At 45.4% G+C, this 23,698-nt stretch overlaps 1 protein-coding gene across 1 annotated transcript in view; it reads left to right on the top strand.

Moving 5' to 3' along the window:
- The first annotated feature begins 379 nt into the window (after positions 1 to 379).
- col6a4a (collagen, type VI, alpha 4a) overlaps positions 380 to 23,698 on the top strand; it is a 32,951-nt gene continuing 9,632 nt past the window's right edge. Inside the window, exons 1-18 of the mRNA XM_088306286.1 lie at positions 380 to 395; positions 8,434 to 8,524; positions 11,184 to 11,792; positions 13,350 to 13,937; positions 15,338 to 15,910; positions 16,706 to 17,326; positions 18,180 to 18,740; positions 18,979 to 19,536; positions 20,215 to 20,793; positions 20,914 to 21,492; positions 21,954 to 22,315; positions 22,624 to 22,702; positions 22,790 to 22,935; positions 23,034 to 23,126; positions 23,203 to 23,256; positions 23,362 to 23,433; positions 23,513 to 23,539; positions 23,618 to 23,662. Coding sequence (XP_088162412.1) covers positions 8,449 to 8,524; positions 11,184 to 11,792; positions 13,350 to 13,937; positions 15,338 to 15,910; positions 16,706 to 17,326; positions 18,180 to 18,740; positions 18,979 to 19,536; positions 20,215 to 20,793; positions 20,914 to 21,492; positions 21,954 to 22,315; positions 22,624 to 22,702; positions 22,790 to 22,935; positions 23,034 to 23,126; positions 23,203 to 23,256; positions 23,362 to 23,433; positions 23,513 to 23,539; positions 23,618 to 23,662 — 5,622 coding nt within the window. The 5' untranslated portion in view covers positions 380 to 395; positions 8,434 to 8,448. The remainder of the gene's footprint in view (positions 396 to 8,433; positions 8,525 to 11,183; positions 11,793 to 13,349; positions 13,938 to 15,337; positions 15,911 to 16,705; positions 17,327 to 18,179; positions 18,741 to 18,978; positions 19,537 to 20,214; positions 20,794 to 20,913; positions 21,493 to 21,953; positions 22,316 to 22,623; positions 22,703 to 22,789; positions 22,936 to 23,033; positions 23,127 to 23,202; positions 23,257 to 23,361; positions 23,434 to 23,512; positions 23,540 to 23,617; positions 23,663 to 23,698) is intronic.

The following is a 23,698-nucleotide window of genomic DNA, read 5'->3' as shown; positions in this document are numbered from 1 at the left end:
AAATTCACTCAATAGCGCCCCCCCAAAAAAAAAAAAGTTAGGAAAATTTTTGCCTCCGTTTTCACCATTTGCCATGTGATTGAGGGACACATAAAAAAAAACCTCAAGGACCCATCCCTGAAATTGAACAGGAAGTCGGCCATTTTGAATGGCTGAATCAGCTTTTGAATTGGGATTTTGTCAAAATGATCCACAATTGGAAGTAGGTAGGTGAAAAGCCTTTTTCTTCTTCACTTTACAAGAGTTAATGTCTGTATGAACACACATATGCGTGAGTGTATGTGAAGGAGGGGGTGGTCTTTGAGGGGCGTGTCCAGTAGGACCCGGGCTGCACCTCCCTACAAGGCCACGCGAACGCAGCATTTGGTGTGCAGTGGACGTCCGAACTGCGACTTGTAAGTGTCTTTCTTTTTCTCTTTTGTGTGTGCATGAATTTAATGTCGCGTGTGTGCATTGGAGTTGACAATAATGATGACAATGATGATGATGATGAAGGTCATAGAATTTAATGGAGAAAAAAAAATAAGCCTGTCAGGTGCCTCACATGTGTATTTGTGAAGTGTCTCCATGACATGTTGATTAATTTCATGAATCGGATCAAACAAATCTTCTGTACTGAGTTTACTTTTGAACTTTTAAATGACTCCCATCCGTGCGAGTTCACACAATGATGGATGGAAAATGAGCAGGAACATTCTTTCATCACGAAGTTCCAACCACTTGAAATATTTTTATGTAAATGAAAATGAAGAATCTTTTTGATGTTCAAATCAGATTAAGTGCAAACAGAAAAAAAAAAAAGTGGAACCAGAAGGATGTGGGAGTTTTGGGGAGGAGGAGGAGGGGGGGGTCGTTTCTGGCACGGCGCCTCGCCCGGCAGAACCCCACACGTCTGCAAAATGTTTGCGAGTTGGACTTTTCAATCAGCATGTTCGGCATCTTTTCATTTTCAATGTTCAACTAAAATAAACAAAAAGATTGAAAATATTTTTCTAATTGATGCCTGCCCGACTTAACGCATTTTATGCTTTCATTTTTAATTGCACATTTGACCCCGTAGCAGACTCTTAAAACGGTGATGACGTGATGTAACGGCAACCCAATTCAACTCAACTCTTTTTAAAAACCTCTCGAAAAATAAAAGAATGAACTCTTAATCGTTATTTGATCGTTTGCCAACCTTTGTCTCAAATCAGCTTCCATAGTTTGAGGCAACAGCGGCCAGTAAATTCCTGCTTGTGCAGCTCATATGCTTTCACTTGTACATGTTTAACTTTTATATCCACATGTTTGACTTTTACATAGACTACGTCAGAAAGTACAGCCTGAGGGCCACATGAATCGAGCCCACCGACCGTTGATATGATCAACATGGTGAAATGGGAAACGGGCTGTCACTTACATTTATGTTGGCGTGATGCTGGTCACAATTTCTTGTCATTATGTTGATTGAAATTTTAAGTATCAAATATACGAGTATCGGTACTCAGTATCGGTAGTCAAAGAGTATAATATATATATATTTTTTTCATTTTTAATGACATTATTTATTTAAATCCTGATTCTGCACTTTTTCAATATTTTGAGAATTTGTCCGTGGAGTGATCGTTTATTTAAAAAAAAAAATCAATTTAAAATTCAAATATTTCTAAGGGGCACCAACCAATAATCGAAAATGTTAAAAATTGTGAACCTTTATTCTGGCTGTGTGGATGATAAAATAAGCAAAAAAAAAACGTATCATTGCAGTCACTGGAAGAGTTAACTCGTCAATTATCCCTCACTCGAAGACTGAACTGTGACAAACTTAATATTTTTTTAGATTTTTTGTTTTGAGAAAGCACACGCATGTGTGAGTTATTGGAAAATAATGAGTTGTTTTTCCTGCTAATTCTTCACTCCGGTGGCCATGACGCATTATGACGAAAGATTGAAAATCACTTTTTTGGCTGTGATTCGTCTCCCTCTTTCAATGGAGACAGAAGGGAGAGTTTACACTTTTTGGGAAAAAAAACAAAAAACTAAGCCCATAATTATTACAGTGTATGCTTTTAACACATGATGATGTATAAGTCTTCTTGAGGGTGTGGTTGCTTGCGGTGGGCCGTGTCGATCAGAGGTCACGCGACACCATGAAGAAAAGCAAAGTAGATGAGAAATTTCCGTGTCAACCAATCAAAAGCCCCGATTAAGAGCAGCTCCAGAAGTGGGCCCCGCCCCTTTGAGTGTTTGTTCTTTTCGTTATTTGCAAGACCCTCCATGAATGCATATATGGAAAATGATTATTAATATGATCCTAATTATTATCACTATTACTAGTATTTTTATCAATTGTTTTTATTAATTCCAATTGCTCAGTTAACATCTTTTAAGTAAACGAGATAAAAATGGAACAAGACATACTTGCAATACGCCACATCACTTTAAGTATTTTTTAATGACGATCAGACGAAAATGCTTCAAACACTCAAAAACTAAAAAAAACAAACCCTGAAACATACACACGCACCAAATGTTTTGTGTAAAATGTAAACAGACCACACACGCGCACACACACACACACGCCTTTGTACTTGATAACGCGTCAGGCAGCTCTCTTTCCATTTGATTTCCCATGAGGTTGATTCTCTCGACTCTCGACCCTCCGTCACGTGTCAAACCGAAGACCGGCGGGCTGAATCCGACCAACTTCATTTTATTTGGCCTGGGAAAGCAAATATCATTTACAGTGTTGTTGTCATGCCTTCCAACAAAAAGCGAAGCGCAGCGCTGCGAGTAACCGACTCCGCCAAAAAATGGTTCCGAACTGCAAGTGGAAGCCACAAAATGGTGGCAAAGCACTACTTTTTTATTAGACAGGGCAATGGCCTGACTCAATTCAGCATAGTTCCTTTCTATCATTTTCTTCAATTCACTTCTCCTCACGAGGGTCACGGGCGTGCTGGAGCTTATCCCAGCTGTCTTTGGGAAGTAGGGGGGGGGTTAACCCTGAATTTATTGCCAGCCATTTGCAGAGCGCACAAAGACAAACAACCATCCGTGCTCACAATCACGCTGAGCGGCAATTTAGAGTGTCCAAGCCACCTGACATGCATGTTTTGGGAATGCGGGAGGAAACCAGAATACCCGGAGAAAAACCACAGAGAGAACATGCAGAACGCCACACAGGAAGGCCGCAGCCGCCATTATAATAATAATTATAATAATAAGAATATTAATATAGATCTAAAAATAATAAATAAATAATAATATGGATTGAAAAAATTAAAAGAATAGATTTTTTGGTTGTTCCTCTAATGGAATAGGAGAAGCCACAAGACATTTTTTTTTTTTTTTTTAAAGTGGTTCCCCAAAATGGCGCAATACAATACTTTTACATTAGACTTATCGTGTTTCGGAAAGGAGGAGAAGCAAGATTGGATGGAGGACATGATTACAAAACAAGAATCAAAGTAACAAACCGAACACTCGGAAAACTTAACTTTGAAGAAACCACAAAAGCAGCAAGAGGAGCGACGTAGAGAGTGACCCGACAAGAAGCGAAAGGAAACAGGGAACGAAATACAAGCAAATTTACGAGACAACGAGGAACACCTGGACAAGCTGCAAAGAGTTGGAGGAAGCTGATTGGATGACACCAGGGACCGGGATGACAAGCGCAGGTGCACGCAACAAACCAACGAGACCAAGCCAACCAAAAGCAAACATGACAAGACTTTGGCTTTGCAAATTGTTGCGTTTTTCAGTGAATAATTTACGATAAATTAAGAAAATAAAATCTGCCAATAAATCAAAACTGTTTTTTATTACAAGCGTTTTCTTTCACCGAATCCCCTTTTAACATAAATTACGAAATAAATAAATTTTTTGGCTGTTGCTATTTTCCATGATTTCTGAATTCAAACTCACTTTTTTTTTTTTTTTTGTGAAATATACCCACTTTACAAATAACACTCAAAAGCAGGCACAGTTTTATAATTTACACAATGAGCCGATGATTAATTTATATGATTGTCACTGAGAGAAACCAGAACTAAAATGTGGCCTACGACAAAAAAAAAAAAAAAATGAGGTTGATATCCCGCTCTTGGCTCTGTCGCAGTTGACACGGTAGGTTCTCAAAACAGAACGATAACGTTGCATAAATATTTTTTTTCACAAAAAAAAGTAGAAATATTTGTGAGGTTGGCGTCCACTCAAAGTGGGCGGGGCCGGCGACGCCGTTTGAGCTCAGCATTCCGTCTGGCTTCCTGCGCTCTAGAAACCCAAGAAGAGGAATTTCCTGGAGATGTTCTATCTAGAAGGTCCTGAAGGCCTCAGCAGGAATCTGGCCGTTGTTGGCGTTTGACGTTGACCAAATAAGGCAAAGCAAGCCGAGCGGGAAGAAACGTGTGAGGACGCGTCCCGGCCAACCGACCAACCAACATTCCCGTCAGCAGCAATTAGTCACGTCTGCTGTGATTTAGATTCGGAATAAACTTTTGTCGTTATTTGCTTCTCGGAACAATATGACAAAAACTTTTAAATTGACTTGATTCATATTATTATACAGTAAATTATACTCTAAAAAGATGATATTTTTTGGTCCCATTAAACAGTAAAATTTGAGAGTAAAAATATCCAGCGTAAAATTCCGCATTCAATTTACGAGAATTTTACTCTCTCAAATTTTACTCTGCTCACAGGGAACAAATTGATTCTTTATAGAGTAAAATGTACTCTGCGAAATGTATCCTGTGCCCGTGGTGGTCAAGCGTTACTTAAATAATGATTTTTCTTCAAAATTATTACGCTTAAAAGTTAAATAAAAAAAAACTAACAGCTCCAAAAGCTTACATTCAAATGTATTGTACTAAAAAGTGAAATACAACTGAACTGTTCTTGGGCAAAGATTCTTTCGCTTGCGTACCACACTAGGGACCGATAATATCAGTATATTCATAATAATCATGTAGTCATGGTAATAATGTATTATTAATTCATTCACTGCCAGCCCGGGTAAAATAAATAACATTTTGTCGTCTATATCCGTCAATGGCATTGAATGGGATAATACTAATAATAATGTCGTCAAAGCAATCGAGTGAACTTTAGGTTAAATGAGCGTGCCAAGAAGATTTATGGTCGTACTTGTAGCCATACTGAATCGAATCTGGCTGGTCTGGACTCTCTCGTGTGTGTGAAGTTGAGTTGACTTCATAAGCCACCCTAAGTCCTAAGTAAGCATCAGAACCCAGCCGAGTCACAGCAAGACTTTTGTTCTGTGTCAGTAAATCACTTTTCCTGACAGTAACTAGGCGCAAATGTGGCACTCTGTGTCGGATGAGATGTGCAGGAAGTGGCCAAGACCACATCTGTTCTCCAGATGGTCTGGCTTAGGTCCGGTCCAGTCTCGGTTCTGTGTCTGAGTGTCCTGGAGGGGTTGAGCAGACGAGCAATTGTAAGGCTTATACTGGTTAAAAAAAACAAAACGTTGACATTTAGCAGATATCTGGCTTCAAGTTGGCGACGGCGGCCCAGGTCGCAGCTTGCTACAGCTGGCTCTGTTCTGCCGCTGGTTCTACTCCAAATGGATTTCACTTGAGTAACTGTGTTTATTTTAATAATGGCTTTCTAAGATTCAACACTAACAATTTACGTAATACCACAGCAACAGGAATAAGGGCAAGCATATGATCAAGACCGAGAAGAACAACAGGAACAAGGACATTAGAAGAAGAATAAAACAAAAAGAACAGGATGAGGAACATCAACGGGAACAAGACATGAACAGGACCAACAACAACTGAAGCGAAAGAACACCTATAAAAGAACAGGAGCAAAACCAAGCATTGGAGGTAGAACAGGAAAAATGATGAAAACAAAAGAAAAAGAACAGGACCAAGAAGAAGAGGAACAGGAACAATAGTAAGAGAAAGAACGAGATACAAATAAAAGAACAGAACCAGGTACAAGAACAAGAGAGTGAACAAGAACAAAAGAACAGGAAAGAGGAGGTAGAAAAGCTAGAACAGGATAGACATGATAAAAAAAAAAACTAAACAAAAAGAAAGAGAACGGGAAAAGGACCAAGACCAGGATCAAAGAGAAGAAGAGGAACAAGAGCATGTGAAAGAACCAGAGAAAAATAAATAAAAGAAGAGGACAATGACAAAAATAGGAACAGAAAAAAAAAGAGAAAAACATGCCCAGGAATAGCAAGAAGAACAAGAACAAGAACAGGAACAAGAGCTAGAACGAGAACAGGCCCAAAAACAGAAGCAGCGACAAAAAACAAAAGAAAAAGCACAGGATCAAGAACATGAACAAGGACAGGATCAATAAACCAACAAGTGTTTCTGCTCCTTTTTTGCGGTTGCCTTTGACTCTTCAAACCAAACCCCCCCCCTCCCTCCCCCAACTGCCAGCGTATTGAGCAAAGGAGGAGATTTGATCTTACGACGTAAACAAAGTCACTCAAATTGTCTCGCTGTGATTACCATCACATGCTTCGCATTAGCGGGGGCCCCTTTCCTTGGGGGAGGTCTGTTGGACCTGGACAATGATTATACGCAGACCTGAAATCTATAAACACACCTTCATGTACACATCGCATATACATATTGACATACATGTTACGTACACGCACACACACACACCCCACAAGCACGCACGCACACGTCAACACACCACCCATAAACACACACGTCACGTGGTTGAGTGTTTAGGCTCTCTTGTCGTGGTGAACATCACATACACACATTTTTATGTACGCGTTTCTCACACACACTCACACACCCCGACACACGCGCACAAACACACAAATCCGAAAATAATTTGCGCTCCCAACCACCACCCGCTCTCCTCTGCAACTATAGATAATCAAATTTTCAATGCACCGTCAAGTTAATACTCCCTGCGCACAATGGGGAAGGAGAGCGCCACTGCCAACTAGTGGAGAAGATGTGCAATTATATTTTATTGTAGTGCGGTGGAAAAAAAGCATGTTCACCAGGGTCACACGCGTTGCACATTGCACCCCAGGGGCCCCCGCCCCCACTATTTGAGAACCACTGGCATGTACACACATGACAATAGACCTCTATCACACAAGCATCTTCGAAACAGATCAGACACTCGCAGTTATTTCATGTGACATGAACTCACATTCCTGTAAAACTGTTGGACCAGCCTGGTACACTACACACATGCATGCGTGTGCGCGTGTGTGTGTGTGTGTGTGTGTGTAAGCCAGCTTCTCAACACAAACGCGCATTCCAGCACTGTGAATCTGATTTATGAACATCTCAGTCCCATCTGTAACTTCTCAAATGTAATAAATACAAAGCACCATTACCCTTTCAAAGGCTCACCGCTGCTTCCTTGGCACGCTAACGACATCCATCCGTCTGTAAATAGCGCGGCAATTAATACACCTCATCGAGAATGTTTATTGGAATTCTTGCCAGTATTTAGCTCCAGATGTTAATTAAGGTGAAGGTTCCCTTAATCCATCCATTTTCTTTGCTGCTTGTCCCTAATTGGTCATGTGAGGGTCAGCTGGAGTCTGTCCCAGATATACGGAGTCGAGTTGGCGACACCCGGGACTGGAGTTTGGGTTCGTTAGCTCGCTCGTGTGACTCGTGAAGACAATTCCGCAATGACGATTTGTCCACCTTTCTCGAACAAGTTGATGTTCTCGTGGCGCTGATCTGGAGCCGCTTCTTTTTCTTGGCCTTCTTCTCACAACCGTTATGCGCGTGACATTCCAAAGAGTTCCGCCGCCATTTTACGCTTGATGTGGTCGGCGTCGCGCGTCTGCAGGAAACACGACCGTCTGCTTAAACACAAGCAGATGGGCCGATTCTTCCTCTTTTTTTTTTTTCGGGATAGCGGACAGCTGCTCACACTCAACTACAACCGGAAATGACTTAGGACTCCTCGTGAACACAAATGTTCATCATCATCATCATCGTCGTCGTCTATTTTTCATCAGTAACCCCTGGAGAATGTAATCAGAACACGCAAACTTCCTGAGATTCAAACACGGAACCTTTTGGCTGTGAGGTCGACTTGCTAACCACAAAGTTATGATGCATCCTTATTAGGGTGGCAGGTGAGCTGCAACCTAGGCCAGCTGGTTTTGGGCGAAAGGAACCCTGCGATGGTTGCCTAGTCACTATCAAGACACAAAGATAAACAAAAAACTGGTCACCAATCAATGGCACAGCACATCTTTTCGTAGACAGGCAAAACATTGGCCAGCTTTACATCATCCGCAAGTGGAAATTTTGCAGTTCCTTCCACAGTAAACAGCAAGTCCGTCATGCTTCCACCATGTAGCGCTGACTTTAAAGGGAACGAAGGGAAGCTGCTTCGACTGACCAGGGAATCAAGTCGGCTGTGTTCACACCCACAACGGCGCAACAATGACAAAAACCGTTCTCATTGCAGGAGAACGAAATCGTCATGGCGGCGGGGCGGAGTCTTCTCCTCGTTCTCATGGTGGCCGTCTGTTTCCATGGCAATGCTGCACAGAGGACAGGTGGGTGCCATTATGGAGGATGACCTCACTCCACTGCATTCCACAAACACACACACACAAAAAAAAAAAAAAACACATCTGGCATCTTACTTATGCTCACGACGAACATCACCTCTACTAACATCACAGGGTGTGTGTGTGTGTGCGTGTGTGTGTGTGTATGTTCTATGCTCGTCCACGCACTAACGCATCACATGCTTCACGCCCACCATTAATGTTGTGGTCATCTTTGCTCAATGACTTGAGCGAGAGTTAAAAAATTTGAAGACGTCTTGATCTTGCTGAGGAGGGCGCGTGTGAATTTGGGGAACATGCTTTTTTTCTGCCGTACTAAAATAAAGTGTAATTGCACCTCCACTCCAGTAGTTGGCGGTGGCGCTCTCCTTCCCCTATTGTGTGCAGTGAGTATTAACTCGACGGTGACGGTTTGTTTTGCCAGCAAAATGTTATCATTTATAGTTGCGACGGAGAGTGGGTGTGGTGGGGGGGGGGCGTGAATTGTTTTCTTCTTGCTCGGGGGTCGTAACAGAAAATAATTGAGAAGCACTGCTTTAGGAGAAGTGATGCCATTGATCCAACGTGAGTCCAATTGCTGTGACTGATTTGAAACGGCACATGTGAACGCCAAGCATGCCGCTACGTGTAACCACGACGGCGAGGTGGCGGCGTGAAATGAGAGATGACGGGGAGAACAAATCTTTTCCGCTCGTGATAACCTTTTTGAAATGCCAGAAAGAAAAAAAAACGATTGGGTTAAATGATGTCGTATTCAGTCATGCAATCTTGGAGCCTCTGAATTATGTCAGTGACTACTTGGAACCAGTCACAGGACGGAGAGGTGCTACTGTTTATCATTTATGACAAATCTTCCTTCAATTTTTTTTTTTCTCTTTGCATCTGGATCATTTCAGCGGCCAATGACAATTTGGAGTTGGCCTTTCCCATGGTATTTTTTTTTTGGGTGTCCTTTCCCCAAGTTACTCACTGTTACGCAGGATGTGCAGCACATCCAAATCTAGCGCTATTGGGACTAATAAAATCAAACCAAAGACAACTTTTCTGCAGTTCCTGGCTTCCTCAAAAATGGTCGGCGCGATAGACGGTGATAGATGTGCAAATCGTTCCCCGGTGGGAAAAGGAGTAGACTGCAATTTTAAACACACACATTCTTTGACTGCGCAAGCTGTGTATGATTCAAAAGGAGTCATAACAGCAGTGATGAAATATCCACGCTTAATTTGCCTCCTCCGTTAACACTTCCAATTCCATCACTTGGAATTTGATTTTGTCCTTGCAGTGCGCTGCCAAATGTTCCACGGTGAAAACAATCAAAACGCCTGTTGAAAGCGACGACGCGAGATTAGTAAATCACGGCGTCCGTTAAGCTCGCCACCCGGTCGGACCCGACTGAAGTGTCGCGCAGCGCGGGGGTTCGGCAGCTTGTTTGAATGATTGGCCAATGACGGGCCTACATACAGTGCCATCTACAGGACTAAAAAATAGCAACTGGTTTATGAAGCAAATTTGAAGCTTCATTTTCCCATCACTAGTGTGCGGCAATGAGTTGCCAACTGCATTTTTTTCCCCTCAATACAATGCAGCCGCTCATTCACGCTCACGGGAAGGAGGAGGGGCATTTTTTTTTTTTTTTTTTGACAGCGCCGAAACGGCAAATGCGTGAATTTTTTGGTGCCCCACACGCAACCACGCCCGGATCTGGCGAGCTCCAATACAGAAAAACTCGCATTGGATTAGGTGGGAACACGAAATATATTGCCACAATTTGAGATCTTGGTAAATCACGCCTGTCAATGTGAAAACCTTACTGGAGATGTTTTCAGAAGGAGTAATGAAATGATAAAAAAAAAAAAAAAGTGTAAATGATTCCATGTGAGTGCATACCGAAGACATGAGGAAGGTGAAAAAAAAGTTTTGGGTCCCAGGATAACGAGACTCTTCTCGGATGTTGAAGACATTTAAAATGCTTGTTTGGTTCTTGTGACCATCCCAGGGGAGACATAAAAAGGGGAACTCCATACCAAAAAATATAAAAAACGGGCTCTTCTAGATTAAAGTTGAAACGTCTTTTGCAACCAAGAAGAGTTCCGTTTTCCTCCCTTCAACTTTTACGGATTACCGACTGACAATCAACGCAGACGTGAAAGACTCCACGCGAGTCGAAGGCCACGCCGCTTGGATGTTCTTCACGCTTTTGCATTTGCGGTCACTGCAGATTTGTCTTCTTCTTTGCATTTTGAGCATTTATTTCATTACCTTGTTATCCATCTTTTAGGGCGATCCATTCTGAAGCTTTAGATCAAGGGATCCTCAACCCTGTTCCTCAAGGGCCGGTGTCCTGCAGGTTTTCCATCTCTCCCGGCTGCAACACAGCTGATTCAAATTATCCGATAATCAGCAAGGTCTGCGGAAGCGAGAGAACGATTGTTCAAGTGTGTAAAAAATGGGCAGGACACCCGCCCTCGAGGAACAGGATTGAAGACTTTAGATGGATTGTAGCTCAATGAAATAAATGCTGAAACAGCTCGTCCGATTTCTACATTCGCACCTGCGCTAGCAAATCACTGGCTCTCCGACTGGCACGCCGCTTCACCATGTCGCCGCTCAGTGACCCCAACCGAACTCCCCCCCCCATTGTCAGTGTGCACTCAAGAAGCCGTGGCCGACCTGGTGTTCATGGTGGACGGGTCGTGGAGCATCGGCGCCGAGAATTTTGAGCAGATACGCCAGTTTTTGTCCACGCTAGTCAACAGCTTCGACGTGGGCCCCGAGCGGGTCCGCATGGGTCTGGTCCAATACAGCAACACGCCGAGAACCGAGTTCCTGCTCAACAGCTTCCAGAAGAAAGCCGACATCCTGCGGTACGTCAGCACGTTACCCTACATGGGGGGCGGCACGCACACGGGTCAAGGCCTGGACTTTATGCTGAGTCAGCATTTTGTGGAAGAAGCCGGGAGCAGAGCGAACCAGAATGTGCCCCAAATCGCCGTGGTCATCACGGACGGAAAATCGCAAGATGACGTAGCGCCTCACGCGGCGCAGTTGAAGAAGAAAGGCATCGTCTTGTACGCCATCGGGATAAAAGACGCAGATGAAGATCAGTTGAGGGAGATTGCCAGCGAACCGCACGGTCAGCACGTCTACAGCGTGTCCGACTTTGCCGCCCTCCAGGGAATTTCTCAGAGCATCGCCCAAACCTTGTGCACGACCGTGGAGGAGGTCAAACGTCAACTTCTGCAGTTGTCTCAAGGTAACGTGTGGTGGAAATGAGGCGAGAAACATGGCGTTGACAACTTGACACAAACGTTGGGTGGTCTGCATCACATTGCTGTTTCCTCCAGAGAAATTTCTGTCACCAGATGCAAACTTTTTTCCATATACATTATGAACTCATTTACTACAAGCCGAGTAAAAAAAAAACAAAAAACATCTTTCACCGTCAATGGTAGTAAACGAGTTAAGGACTAAGAACTACGTCGTACTCAGTTGTGGAAATAGCGTATGGCCTTCAACTGTTTTTCAGCAATTCACTGGCATGGCTGCCTTAGAGTGCCTCGTTGTCAGACGTGAGTCCACGAACATCCCGCAGAATATTAGAATACTGAGGAGGGGGAGTTTTTTTTGTATAAAAAAAATTCAAAGCGCTTGACGGCCGCATGTCCTAACCCCGCCCCCATGCTTCAAAATGCACACGCTTCGAATTTAGATTGTTACATTCTATTAGTTCACCACTAGATGGCACTAAATTCTACACACTGTCCCTTTAAAATGTAGGCAGTGTATTTCTTGGAATGACATCTGGAAAAAATATAAATCACGTTAAAATACATTGTAGAAAAAGAAAAAATAAATCCTCCATGGATTGTAGCGCATCCCATCGCATGTAACAGATGCCGTGCGGGCTGGTAAGGCAACTCTGCTCCATTTGTTGTGGAACTTAAATACAACCCCAGGAATTTGGTTGGTAAGGATTAGCACTAAAGTAGTTATTCCGCTCACAACATAAAAGCTCTGCGACGCTTCAAGTCTACTATAAATTTGAATCGTAAAAATATCTTCAATCGTAAAAAAAAATGTTTTGCTGTTATTTACTAAAGCATTGCAAGTTCAGTTGGAGAAGGTTGTCTTTGTCTTCATTTTTATGACAGTGTAACGAGAGCTGTAGGCTGAATATGCTGTCAATGGGAACATTTAATTAAAGAGGGATGTCAATTTTAACGCATAATAAAGGCGCTGCTTTGGTTAGAGTGACATGAATCACTCGGCCTCAAAACGTGGAAAATGATGAAAAATAGAAGCGAAGACTTACCTTTGGGCTTCCAGGGCCGCTTGATGGTGTGATTTTTGTTGAGTCATGTAGCTCACATTTCTCTGTAGGTAGCGAAAAAAGGTGTATGTGAGAAACGCAACTTCAAAGCATTGTTACTTCGATTTAAAATGTTTCGGCGATTACGAGGAAGACATTTCAATTTGATAAGTCAAGTTGGCTATTGAGAGTGAGCGACAAGAAAAAAAAAATGGTTAAGCGCTACAGTGGTGCCTTGAGATACAAGCGACCTGACTTAGGAGTCTTTTGTAATACGAGCCATCGTTTGTGCTTTGACTTGAGAGCAAAAATTTGAGATACACTACTAGCCTTGAGTGCTTTCAATGAACTCGACCCATCTTGCTTCACAACAACCAGCAGTTCGGCATAGTAAAGATATCTTAGATAACTTAGCTGCAATGCTAATGATGATAATAAGCCCTATAGAAAAATGGATGGAGGAACATGAAAAGGTGCTAACTTAGTTCTCTCCTCTCCCAGAATGTGCCAAAGCCACCATCGCTGATGTGGTCTTCCTGGTGGACGGTTCTTCCAGCATCGGCATTTCCAATTTCCAGGAGGTCAGAGGGTTTCTCCGAAGCGTGGTGTCCGGTTTCGACATCGGTCCCGACAAGGTCCGCGTGGGTTTGGCACAATACGCCAACGAACCTTTTCAAGAGTTCTTGTTGAAAGATCACACGGACAAGAAGTCTCTGCTGGCCGAACTGGACAAGTTCCCCTACCGGACGGGAGGAACGGAGACGGGTAAAGCCCTCGACTTCTTACGGACGCAGTTCTTCACGGAAAGCGCCGGAAGCAGAGCCAACCAGAGGGTGCCTCAGATCGCCGTGGTCATCACGGACGGAGACTCCGCCGACGATGTGGTGGAGGCTGCTCGGCGCCTCAGACAACACGGGGTCATCGTCTACGCTATCGGAGTGGGGCAAGCCAACATGGCCGAGCTGGAGGCCATCGCCAACCGGCCGGCTGACAACTTCCGATTCTTCATCGACAGCTTCCAAGCGCTTCAGAAACTGAGCGAGGGTCTGCTGCAAACCGTGTGCACTTCCATGGACAACCAGAGGCAAGGTGAGTTGCGCAAGCGCGCATGAAGGGGCTCGTTGGTTTTGGTCTCCAGGTTATGAACGACGTGCAGTTAATTAACTTCTTGAAAATGGCCTTTCAAGTGTATCTGCAATTAAATCCACACTTTTCCCTCCGTCGGCCATTGTGGTTTAAAAAAGCGAGAATATATATTAGATTTTCGAACGGTCGCCAGTTACGACTTTCTGGTGTGTTGATTCCGCATAGCGCTGCCCCCTCATGAGTGAGTATCCAATCACAAGACGCGTTCATCACCTTCAGCGTAAGGCCAGCGAGAAGGCTCACGGTCACCAACTCGTGATCTGATTGGCTATCGCAACTGTCTCTCTGAAGGCCTCGGACGAATAGTGCGTGCTACTGGTATCGTGAAATCTGCCTAGCAACTCGAGCTATCTGAATTCTGATTGGATAAAAACTCTCCAAAAAAATACAACACTAGGATATAATATGATATCAATGTGAAGAATATGGTTATTTTTCTTGATTATGTTAGGCCAGCAGAGAAGGCCTCGAAGGCCTTGACCGCCCGCCACTGATATATGTAGGCATGCATAATGTATAATGCGTACACGACTCAACTGGAGAATGTCTGTCTGACTAGTAACACTTTTCCACTACAAGGGCCACTTTTGCCACCTTGTGATAGATATCGAGGATATAGATTAAATCTACAAACGGCTTTCTATACACTTGGTCATGCAACATGAGAAGTTAGCCCCATCCTACATATTTATTCTAATTAATTTGCTGACCTTGTGGAATTCAAATTGATGATGAAAACCCGATGTCGACGGTTACGCAACACTTCGTCTCCTTCCTTGCCGCAACAATGGAAGCCAAAAAAAAAAAAAAAAAAAAGCTAGCAAAGATGTGTGACACCAGCCAAAACACACAACCCGAACAATTCAGTGGAAGAGCACAAGTTTGCTGTGGGAAGTTTCGACAGAAATGAAACCCCTCAGCCAGATGGTCTGAAAGCTGCAAGATGTGAGATCGGCTTTTGGCAAGGAGGGATTATTACTTTCAGCTCCTGGACGCCACATAAGAGCAGTAAACATTATTTGGGAGGTTGGAATGAGGTCATGTTCCGCTCCTAGAAATCCAAAAGGCAGGCTGAACTTGTCGGCATTTTAGCTTTGCGTGGCCAGAACGAACAGGGCGGAATATTAACAGGATAAATGACTTCATTAGCAAATTCAATACGTGTCCCGATACATGGGGTATGATACGATTTAAGGACGATTCATTTGAAAGAGGAATGATTGATATGGTACAGCCTGGTTGGAGGCAATTAATTTCCAGTTGTCATTTGAAAAAAATAAAAACTAAATGAACTGTTCAGGACTCTCCTGCACAATGGTTTACAAATCTATTCCGTTTTTCAGCTTTGTCTGAAAGGTTTTCGGATATCTTCTTCCTGGTGGACAGCGGCTTGAGTCAAGCCGAGTTCCAACAGGTCCGAAGCCTCCTGGTCCGACTGACCAACCAACTGAACTTCGGGATCTCGATGCACCGCCTCGGCGTGGCTCAGTACGGTCAAGACACCAAGGTGGAGTTTCGTCTGAATACTCACCAGACCAATGATGAGACCAGCGCCGCCGTCCGCCGTTTACGCCAGCGGAAACTGCAGCCCAACGAGCCGCGCAACCTGGGCGCAGCCTTGGAGTACGCCGGCTCAAACTTCTTTACCAGCCAGGGGGGAAGCCGGGCCGAACAAGGCGTCCGGCAGTTTCTGGTTGTTTTGAGTGGGAAAGATTCCGATGATGACGTCTACAAGCAATCCCGCTTACTCAAGACTCAGGGCATCAACGTGGTGGCTCTAAGTCTCGGCGCGTCCATGCCGGAGATGCGGGACGTGGCCTTCAGTCCTTCCGTCGTCTATCAGTCCACCGTCAATGCCCTTCCATCTCTGAAGGCTACCTTTGAAGACCAGGAGCTGCCAACCAATCTTACGGGAGGTAAAAGAAACTATTTTGAAACTTCTTCATGTTTCGTCGTCAACATTTTGTGACATATACTGGATGGACATTGAATCAAGGCATGACATCCTGATGCAAACATTTTTTGAATTATTTTTTGCACATTGTATTTATTATGCTGCTGCACGTGTTTTTGCAGAATACTATTGGGTGCTATTTATCTTGATGCAGAATCAGGAGCAAATGGGGGTTCGGTAGTGTTGGGTAAATGAAGCTTCAAATCAACTTCTTGAAGCAATTGTAGTATTTTTGGACTCCAGTAGATGGCGCTCTCTGTTCAACATTGGGCGGGCTGAAAGCACACCGACTTGCCATTTTCAACAGTGCCATCTAAGGACTCAAAAATTGCACAACTGGTTCATGAAGCAAATTTGAACGTTCATTTTCCCATCACTCGGGTTCGGTATTTTTGCCTACCTCATTTACTGCCATTGACGGCTAAAGACGTCAAAGATCCATTTTTTCACTGGGCTGGTAGTGAATGAGTTAAATATACTTTGACATCGTCACCGGGTCAAGAGTCAAACTCCTGACACTCGAGACCCGGCAGCTTCAGTAATTTTTATTTTTTTGGGGGGGTTTTGAAGTTAACTTCGTGTTAGAACAAGTTGAGAGAAAAAAGTATTTCGTTGAAGGTTCAAATAGAACTTAGGACATTTTATTCGTCTGGGGCATAAGCCTTAGGTCAGGGGTGTCAAACTTTGGTTGTTTACTTGCTGCCAGTGTAAGAATTTCACTTTTATCATGAAGAATTTTTTGTCGCTTCTTTCACAGAATGTAAAGGAGCCAAACTGGCAGACATTGTGTTTATCATCGATGAGTCCGGAAGCATCGGAACCCCAAACTTCCAGCTGGTACGCAAGTTCCTCCACTCGGTTGTCAGTGGGCTGGATGTGGCTCCGTCCAAAGTGCGAGTGGGCATTGTGATGTACAGTGACAAAGCCAAAGCACAGGTCTACCTCAACACCTTCGACGACAAGAGCGAGTTGCTCAGTTTCATCAAAATAATGCCATACCAGGGCGGTGGCACTAATACGGGAGTCGCCCTCAATTTCACGCGGGAGCAAGTGTTCACCAAAGAAAGAGGCAGCAGGAAGGACAAAGGTGTCCAGCAGGTGGCGGTCGTGATCACCGACGGGAAATCCCAAGACGATGTGAGCAACGCTGCCGTGGCCCTCCGTCGGGCGGGCGTCACCATCTACGCGGTGGGCGTCAAGAACGCCAACCAAGCCCAGCTGGTGAAGATGGCGTCGCACCCTCCGAGCAAGCATATTTTCACCGTGGACAGTTTCTCCAAACTCCCTGTGCTGGAGCAGAAGCTGCAGAATATCGTTTGCCACAACATCCTGCGGCAAGCGGTCAGCGTCAATGTGAGAAGAAGCAGCATCAAAGAAGGTTTGCATCGCCGCACTTTATGAAATCTTGTGTTTGAAATCACTCCATAACCACAAATAGTCCACCATATAGTGAGTGCCGTACTCCAAAATAGTTTAGGCCAATAGAACATTACACACACCTACTTAGTCCTACTTGCATAAATCCCCCTCATAATACGATCATTTATGACACCACGTCTGGACAAATAATATACAGAAACACACTTACACAGAACTGAGTGAGTGTTGGACGACCGAGCTTCTCTCGAAAGGTCCGTCTCGAAAATGGCCTCGCAAGTGTATCTGCAATTAAATCCATACTTTTCCCTCCTTCAGCTATTGTGGTTAAAAAAGCAAGAATATATTTTAGATATCCAAACGGTCGCCAGTTACGACTTTCGAGTGTGTAGTTTCCGCATAGCGCTGCCCCCTCATGAGTGAGTATCCAATTGCAAGATGCGTTCATCACTTTCAGCGGAAAGCCAGCGAGGAGGCTCACGGTAACCAACTCGTGATCTGATTGGCTGTCGCAAATGTCAATAAACTGTATGAGCCACCGTGAGGCACAGAAGAGACGCCCGCACGATTGTATCCGAAGGCCTCGGACGAATCGCGCGTATTATGAAATCTGCCTGGCAACAAGAGCAAGCTGAATTCGGATTGGATAAAAACTCTCACCCAAAAATACAACACTAGGATATAATATGACATCAAAGTGAAGAATATGATCTTGATTTCTTGATTTTGTTAGGCATTGAAGGCCTTGACCGTCCGCCACAATCCAAAAACAGCCAGAGTAAAAAAATATATATATAAAATTAAAAAAATACAATTCTACCGAATGCAATGTGTTCTATTGTATTGTCCTCTAGGTTGCTTGCAAACTGATGAAGCGGACATCTTCTTCCTGATTGACCACTCTGGAAGTATCTACCCCACCGACTTTTACGACATGAAGAAGTTCATCATCGAGTTCATCAGTACCTTCCGCATCGGGCCTCAGCACGTCCGCTTGGGCGTCGCCAAGTTTGCCGATGCGCCAAACTTGGAATTTGATCTGACGGCCTATGCTGACGGCAAAAGCCTGGAGAAGGCGGTGGAGGCCATCGTGCAGGTGGGGGGCGGGACGGAAACAGGAAGGGCGCTGGAGTTCATGGGCCCGCAGTTTGATCGGGCCGTGGCCACTCGAGGTCAGAAAGTGCCGGAATACTTGGTGGTCATCACCGATGGGAAATCCACAGATGACGTCAAGGTGCCCGCGGCGAAGCTGCGAGCTCAGGGTGTCACTATCTATGCCATTGGAGTGAAGAACGCCGACATGACCGAACTTAATGAGATATCCGGCGACCCCAAGAAAACCTTCTTCGTCAATAACTTTGATGCTCTGAATCCCATCAAGGATGACATCATCACGGACATCTGCACCACAGACGGTGAGAAATGTTTCATTCTCAAATATCATCTTTCCTTATTTCCTCACTCATACGGACGGGGGCCATATTTCGCTGTAGAAAATGGACGTGATGTTCCACAGTTGGCCAATTTTGATGAGGGCAACGGCAGATTTTGGCATGTGCCGCATGTGAGGCCACTCAAGGCTCAACTTGCATGTGTAAAGTCCACCGCAAAGAAATGACTAACTTTCCAGCTTCCTTTGTTGTGTTTCCGCAGTTTGTAAAGACATACCCGGAGACCTCCTGTTCTTGGTTGACAGCTCTGGGAGCATTTATCCACAGGACTACGAAAAAATGAAAGACTTCATGAAATCTGTTGTCGGCAAGTCCAATATCGGGCAAAGCGACGTCCACGTGGGCGTCATGCAGTTCAGCACCATCCAGCAGCTGGTCTTCCCCCTCAACCGCCATTATACCAAAGATCAAATGTTGCAAGCCATCGATGGCATGCAACAGATCGGAGGAGGCACGCACACGGGACAGGCTATCGCAGCGTTATCGCCGTACTTTGATACGTTGCAAGGCGGGCGGCCTGGCGTGAGGCAGAGGATGGTGGTGGTCACCGACGGAGAAGCTCAAGATAATGTCAAACTTCCTGCGGCGGCCCTGAGGCGCAAGGGTGTGGTGGTCTACGCCATCGGAGTAGTGGACGCCAACACCACCCAACTACTGGAGATCAGTGGATCACCAGAGCGAGTCTACGCCGAGAGGGACTTCGATGCTCTGAAGGACTTGGAGAGCCAGGTGGCGATGGAGATCTGTGATCCAGATAGAGGTCATTTATCCTTGATTAGACTCTTTTCATTATTCCATGCATCCATCCGTTCTCTGTACCGCTTCGCCTCACAAGGGTCGCAGGGGGTGCTGGATCCTATCCCAGCTGTTTTCGGGCAGTAGGCGGTGTAATCCCTGAACTGGTCGCCAGCCAATCGCAGGGCACACATAGAAGAACAACCAACCGCGTTCACAGTCATACCTAGTGTCCAATCAACCTGCCATACATGTTTTAGGAATGTGGGAGGAAACCGTAGTAACCGGAGAAAAGCCACGCAGGCACGGGGAGAACATGGCCTCCCAGTGGAGAGGTCGTGGGTTCGATACCGGCTTCGGCCTTCCTGTGTGGCGTTTACGTGTTCTCCCCATGCCTGCGTGGCTTTTCTCCGGGTATTCCGATTTCCTGGAAATTGGACTGGAAATTGCCCCAAGGTGTGAGTGTGAATGGTTGTTTGTCTTTGTGTGCCCTGCAATTGGCTGGCAACCAGTTCAGGGTATACCCCGCATACTGCCCAAAGATAGCTAGGATAGGCTCCAGCACCCCCGCGACCTTCGTGAGGACAAGCGGTACAGATAATGGATGGATGGATAGCTGCGGTGGAGTGAAATCTAAGCGGGAGTTCACTGTACTCTGCCAGTTGTCACAGGACATAAAGGTAATTCTTTTCCCCTCCTCCAGAATGCAAGAAGACCGAGAAGGCCGACATCATCTTCCTGGTGGACGGCTCCACTAGCATCACGCCGGACAAGTTCAAAAGCATGCAGAAGTTCATGTCATCCATGGTCAGCCAGACTACGGTCGGTAAAGACCTCACTCGCTTTGGAGTCATTCTGTTCTCGACCGACCCCAAATCAGTTTTTACTCTCAACAAATACGAGTCCAAGCGAGATGTTCTTCAAGCGATATCAGCTCTCAAGTCCCCATATGGCGACACCTACACAGGAAAGGCTTTGCAATACGCCTTGTCCTACTTCAATGCCGAATACGGCGGTCGGGCGGCGCTCAAAGTGCCTCAGATTCTGATGGTGATCACAGACGGTGACGCCACGGATCGAAACAATCTGCGACAACCTTCCGTCGCACTGCAAGAGAAAGGGATCAGCGTCTTCAGTATCGGAGTAGAGGGCGCCATCAGGGACCAACTGGAGATCATGGCCGGTCGAGACTTGAGCCGAGTCTTCTACGTGGACAATTTTGCCGCACTGGAAACTTTGCACAAGAACATCACACATGTTCTCTGCGACTCCACAAAACCAGGTAGGAGATTTTTTCACCATGACATCACGTCACGTACTTCTCGTTATAAATTGTGCCACTATTCAGATGTGTTCACAAAAATATGAATATTCTTCAACAATGTGCTCTTCGCTTTTGCAGCCTGCGAGAAGCAGAAAGCTGATCTGATCTTCCTTCTCGATCAGTCGGGCAGCATCAGCACTCAGGACTACACGATCATGAAGAACTTCACCACACAGCTGGTGGGCAGCTTCAAAGTCAGCCAGGATTTAGTACGCGTTGGACTGGCACAATTCAGTGACTCTTTCCAGCACGAGTTCTACCTGAACCAGTTTTTCACTTACGAGTCGGTGACCAAGCACATCATGGCCATGAACCAGCGCGGCGGCGGAACCCTGATTGGACGCGCCCTGGATGCCATCAGGGGTCACTTTGAGGACTCGAACGGCTCCCGCAGGTTGGCCGGTGTCTCCCAAAACTTGGTGCTGATCACGGACGGTGAGTCCCAGGATGAGGTCCAGGATGCGGCGGATCGCCTCAAGGCTCTCGGGGTGGAAGTGTTTGTCATCGGGGTCGGCGACGTGCACGACCTGCAGCTCTTGCAGATAACAGGCACCCACGACAGACTCTTCACCGTCGAGAACTTCGACAGTTTGGACAAGATCAGACAAAAGGTGGTCGACACCATCTGTAAATCCAAACCTCCCAAAGAGCAGACAAGTACGTTCCTTCTTTCTAGCTTACATTCCGGCCAAATTCTGTCCTTCCCACCTTTCCTTTTCCTTCCGTCCCTTCTTTTTCCATCCTTTCTTCCTTCCTTTCCCTTCATCTTTCTTCCTTTCACCTTCCTTCCTTTCTTCCTTACTTCAATCCTATCTTCCATCATTTTTCTGTGGTCGCTTCCTTCTTTCCATCCTTATTCCAATGTTCCCATCTTTCTTTCTTCCGTACCACCTTCATCCCTCTTTTCCTACCTTCCTTCCTTTCTTCTTACTTTCCTTCCTCCCTTCCTTGCTTCCTCCCTTTTGTCCTTCATTTTTTCTTCTTTATTTCCTGTCGTCCTTTCTTCATTCCTTCTTTTATTCTTTTTTTTTCTTCCTCTCGTCATGCCTTTTATTATCTTTAGGCACAATCACGGTTCTGACTTGTTTGTACTTTTTGCCTAACAAACGTTGCCTCAGGCTGCAGCATCGACATCGCCATGGGCTTCGACATTTCTCAAAGAACCGGACGTCCCGGTGAGATGTTGGTCAGCGGCCACAACAAGCTCAGGACTTTCTTGCCCGAGATCGTCCATTACGCCTCCACCATCCAGGGGTTGTGCTGCGTGGGCCCCGCCCCGATCAAGACCAAAATCGGTTACAGGGTGGTGGGCCAGGACGGACGACCCCTTTACGACTTCAAGTTCAAACCTTATGACTCCAATGATGATGTCGTGACCAAGGTCATGACGTTAAATTTGAACGTTCCCACGCGCCTCAACAGCGCCATGCTCAGGTCCTTCGGGGAGAAGTTTAAGGACGACTCCCGAGGCGGCGTGAAGGTAAGTCATAAGTCTTTATCTTGTACTTAAACCAGCGGTGGGGCGATTGATTCAGACTTACATTGCTGAGTTTAAGACTTGGGAAAAGCTTGGTGAATCTTACGTTGCCTTGAAATCGACTTGAAAGTCTCGCCCGTTTATATTTGAAAATCCACATTTTTAAGATGGTGTGCCATTTTTTTTTTCGTTATGCAATCAGAGTCAGTTTTTGCATAGTGTGCACAAACCTGGAAACCCAAGAAACAGTCACGGAAGAAGCTCAGAAGATCTCAAACGAACAATCACAGTCTGATGTTGTCCTCTTCCAGGTTCTGGTCATCTTCTCAGACGGACTAGATGAAGATGTAATGACATTGGAGTACGAGTCAGAACAGCTGCAAAAATCTGGTAGAAAAAAAAACAAATGATCATGTCAAGTCAAGGTTTGTTTTTTGTTATCCCGCACACGGACGTAATACCGTGGACTTCCTGCAGGTCTGGACGCGTTACTGATAGTGGGCCTGGAGGGGGCGCCGGACCTGGCGCAGCTGCAGATGTTGGAGTTCGGCCGAGGGTTCGGTTACAAAGTCCCACTCAGCATCGGCATGCAGAGCGTGGGCAGCACCGTACTCAAGCAGATTGTGAGTTAGCGAAATGCTAACGCTCGCTAATGCTACGCTGCCACATCTGGAAACGACAAGAACGAATCGCTGACTTGTTTCATGTTGTGTTGTGACAGGACACAGTGTCCAATCGGGAATGCTGCGACGTGATGTGCAAATGTTCAGGACACGAAGGCGTCCGCGGATTTCGGGGTTCCCTGGGGTCAAAGGTTACAGCATCGTTGTCCACTTCATTGTCATCATCATTATCATTGTTGACTTCATGTGATGTGTTTTGTCTTTTAGGGTGTGTCAGGACAAGTAGGTTACCCTGGATTCCCAGGAGAGGAGGGCGTACCTGTAAGTAAACTCGTCCTTTGTCACTTCTTTCCTAGTTTCCTTCTGTTTTTCTTTCTCGCCTTCCTCACCGCTTTACTTTTTCATGGTGGTGTCGATATATTTCAGGGTGAGCGTGGTGGCCCCGGACCCAGTGGACCTCAGGGTGTTCAGGGCTGTGCCGGACTCCGAGGGTCAAAGGTACTTACCATGCTTTTGTCACATGGCATGAAGGTAAATGTTGAGCGTCAATGTTGTGTTTTGTTTGTTTTCTGTTCAGGGCCATCGAGGCCTGCGAGGGAATCGGGTGAGTAATATCAAAGAGATGATGTTGTCCTTTCGTGGGAGGTTCACGTGGATGGATGTCACATGACTGTTTTGACAGGGCGAGGATGGAGAAGTCGGACTGGACGGCGTCAACGGAGAGCAGGTAGACACGGATGTCCTCATCGTCATCGTCGTCAAG

Source organism: Idiotropiscis lumnitzeri, chromosome 10 (assembly GCF_059441095.1).
Source record: "Idiotropiscis lumnitzeri isolate Australia: NSW breed Sydney's pygmy pipehorse chromosome 10, RoL_Ilum_1.0, whole genome shotgun sequence".
NCBI lineage: Eukaryota > Metazoa > Chordata > Actinopteri > Syngnathiformes > Syngnathidae > Idiotropiscis > Idiotropiscis lumnitzeri.
The sequence above is the reverse complement of the archived record's forward strand: the minus strand, read 5'-3'. Positions and strand labels throughout refer to the sequence as shown.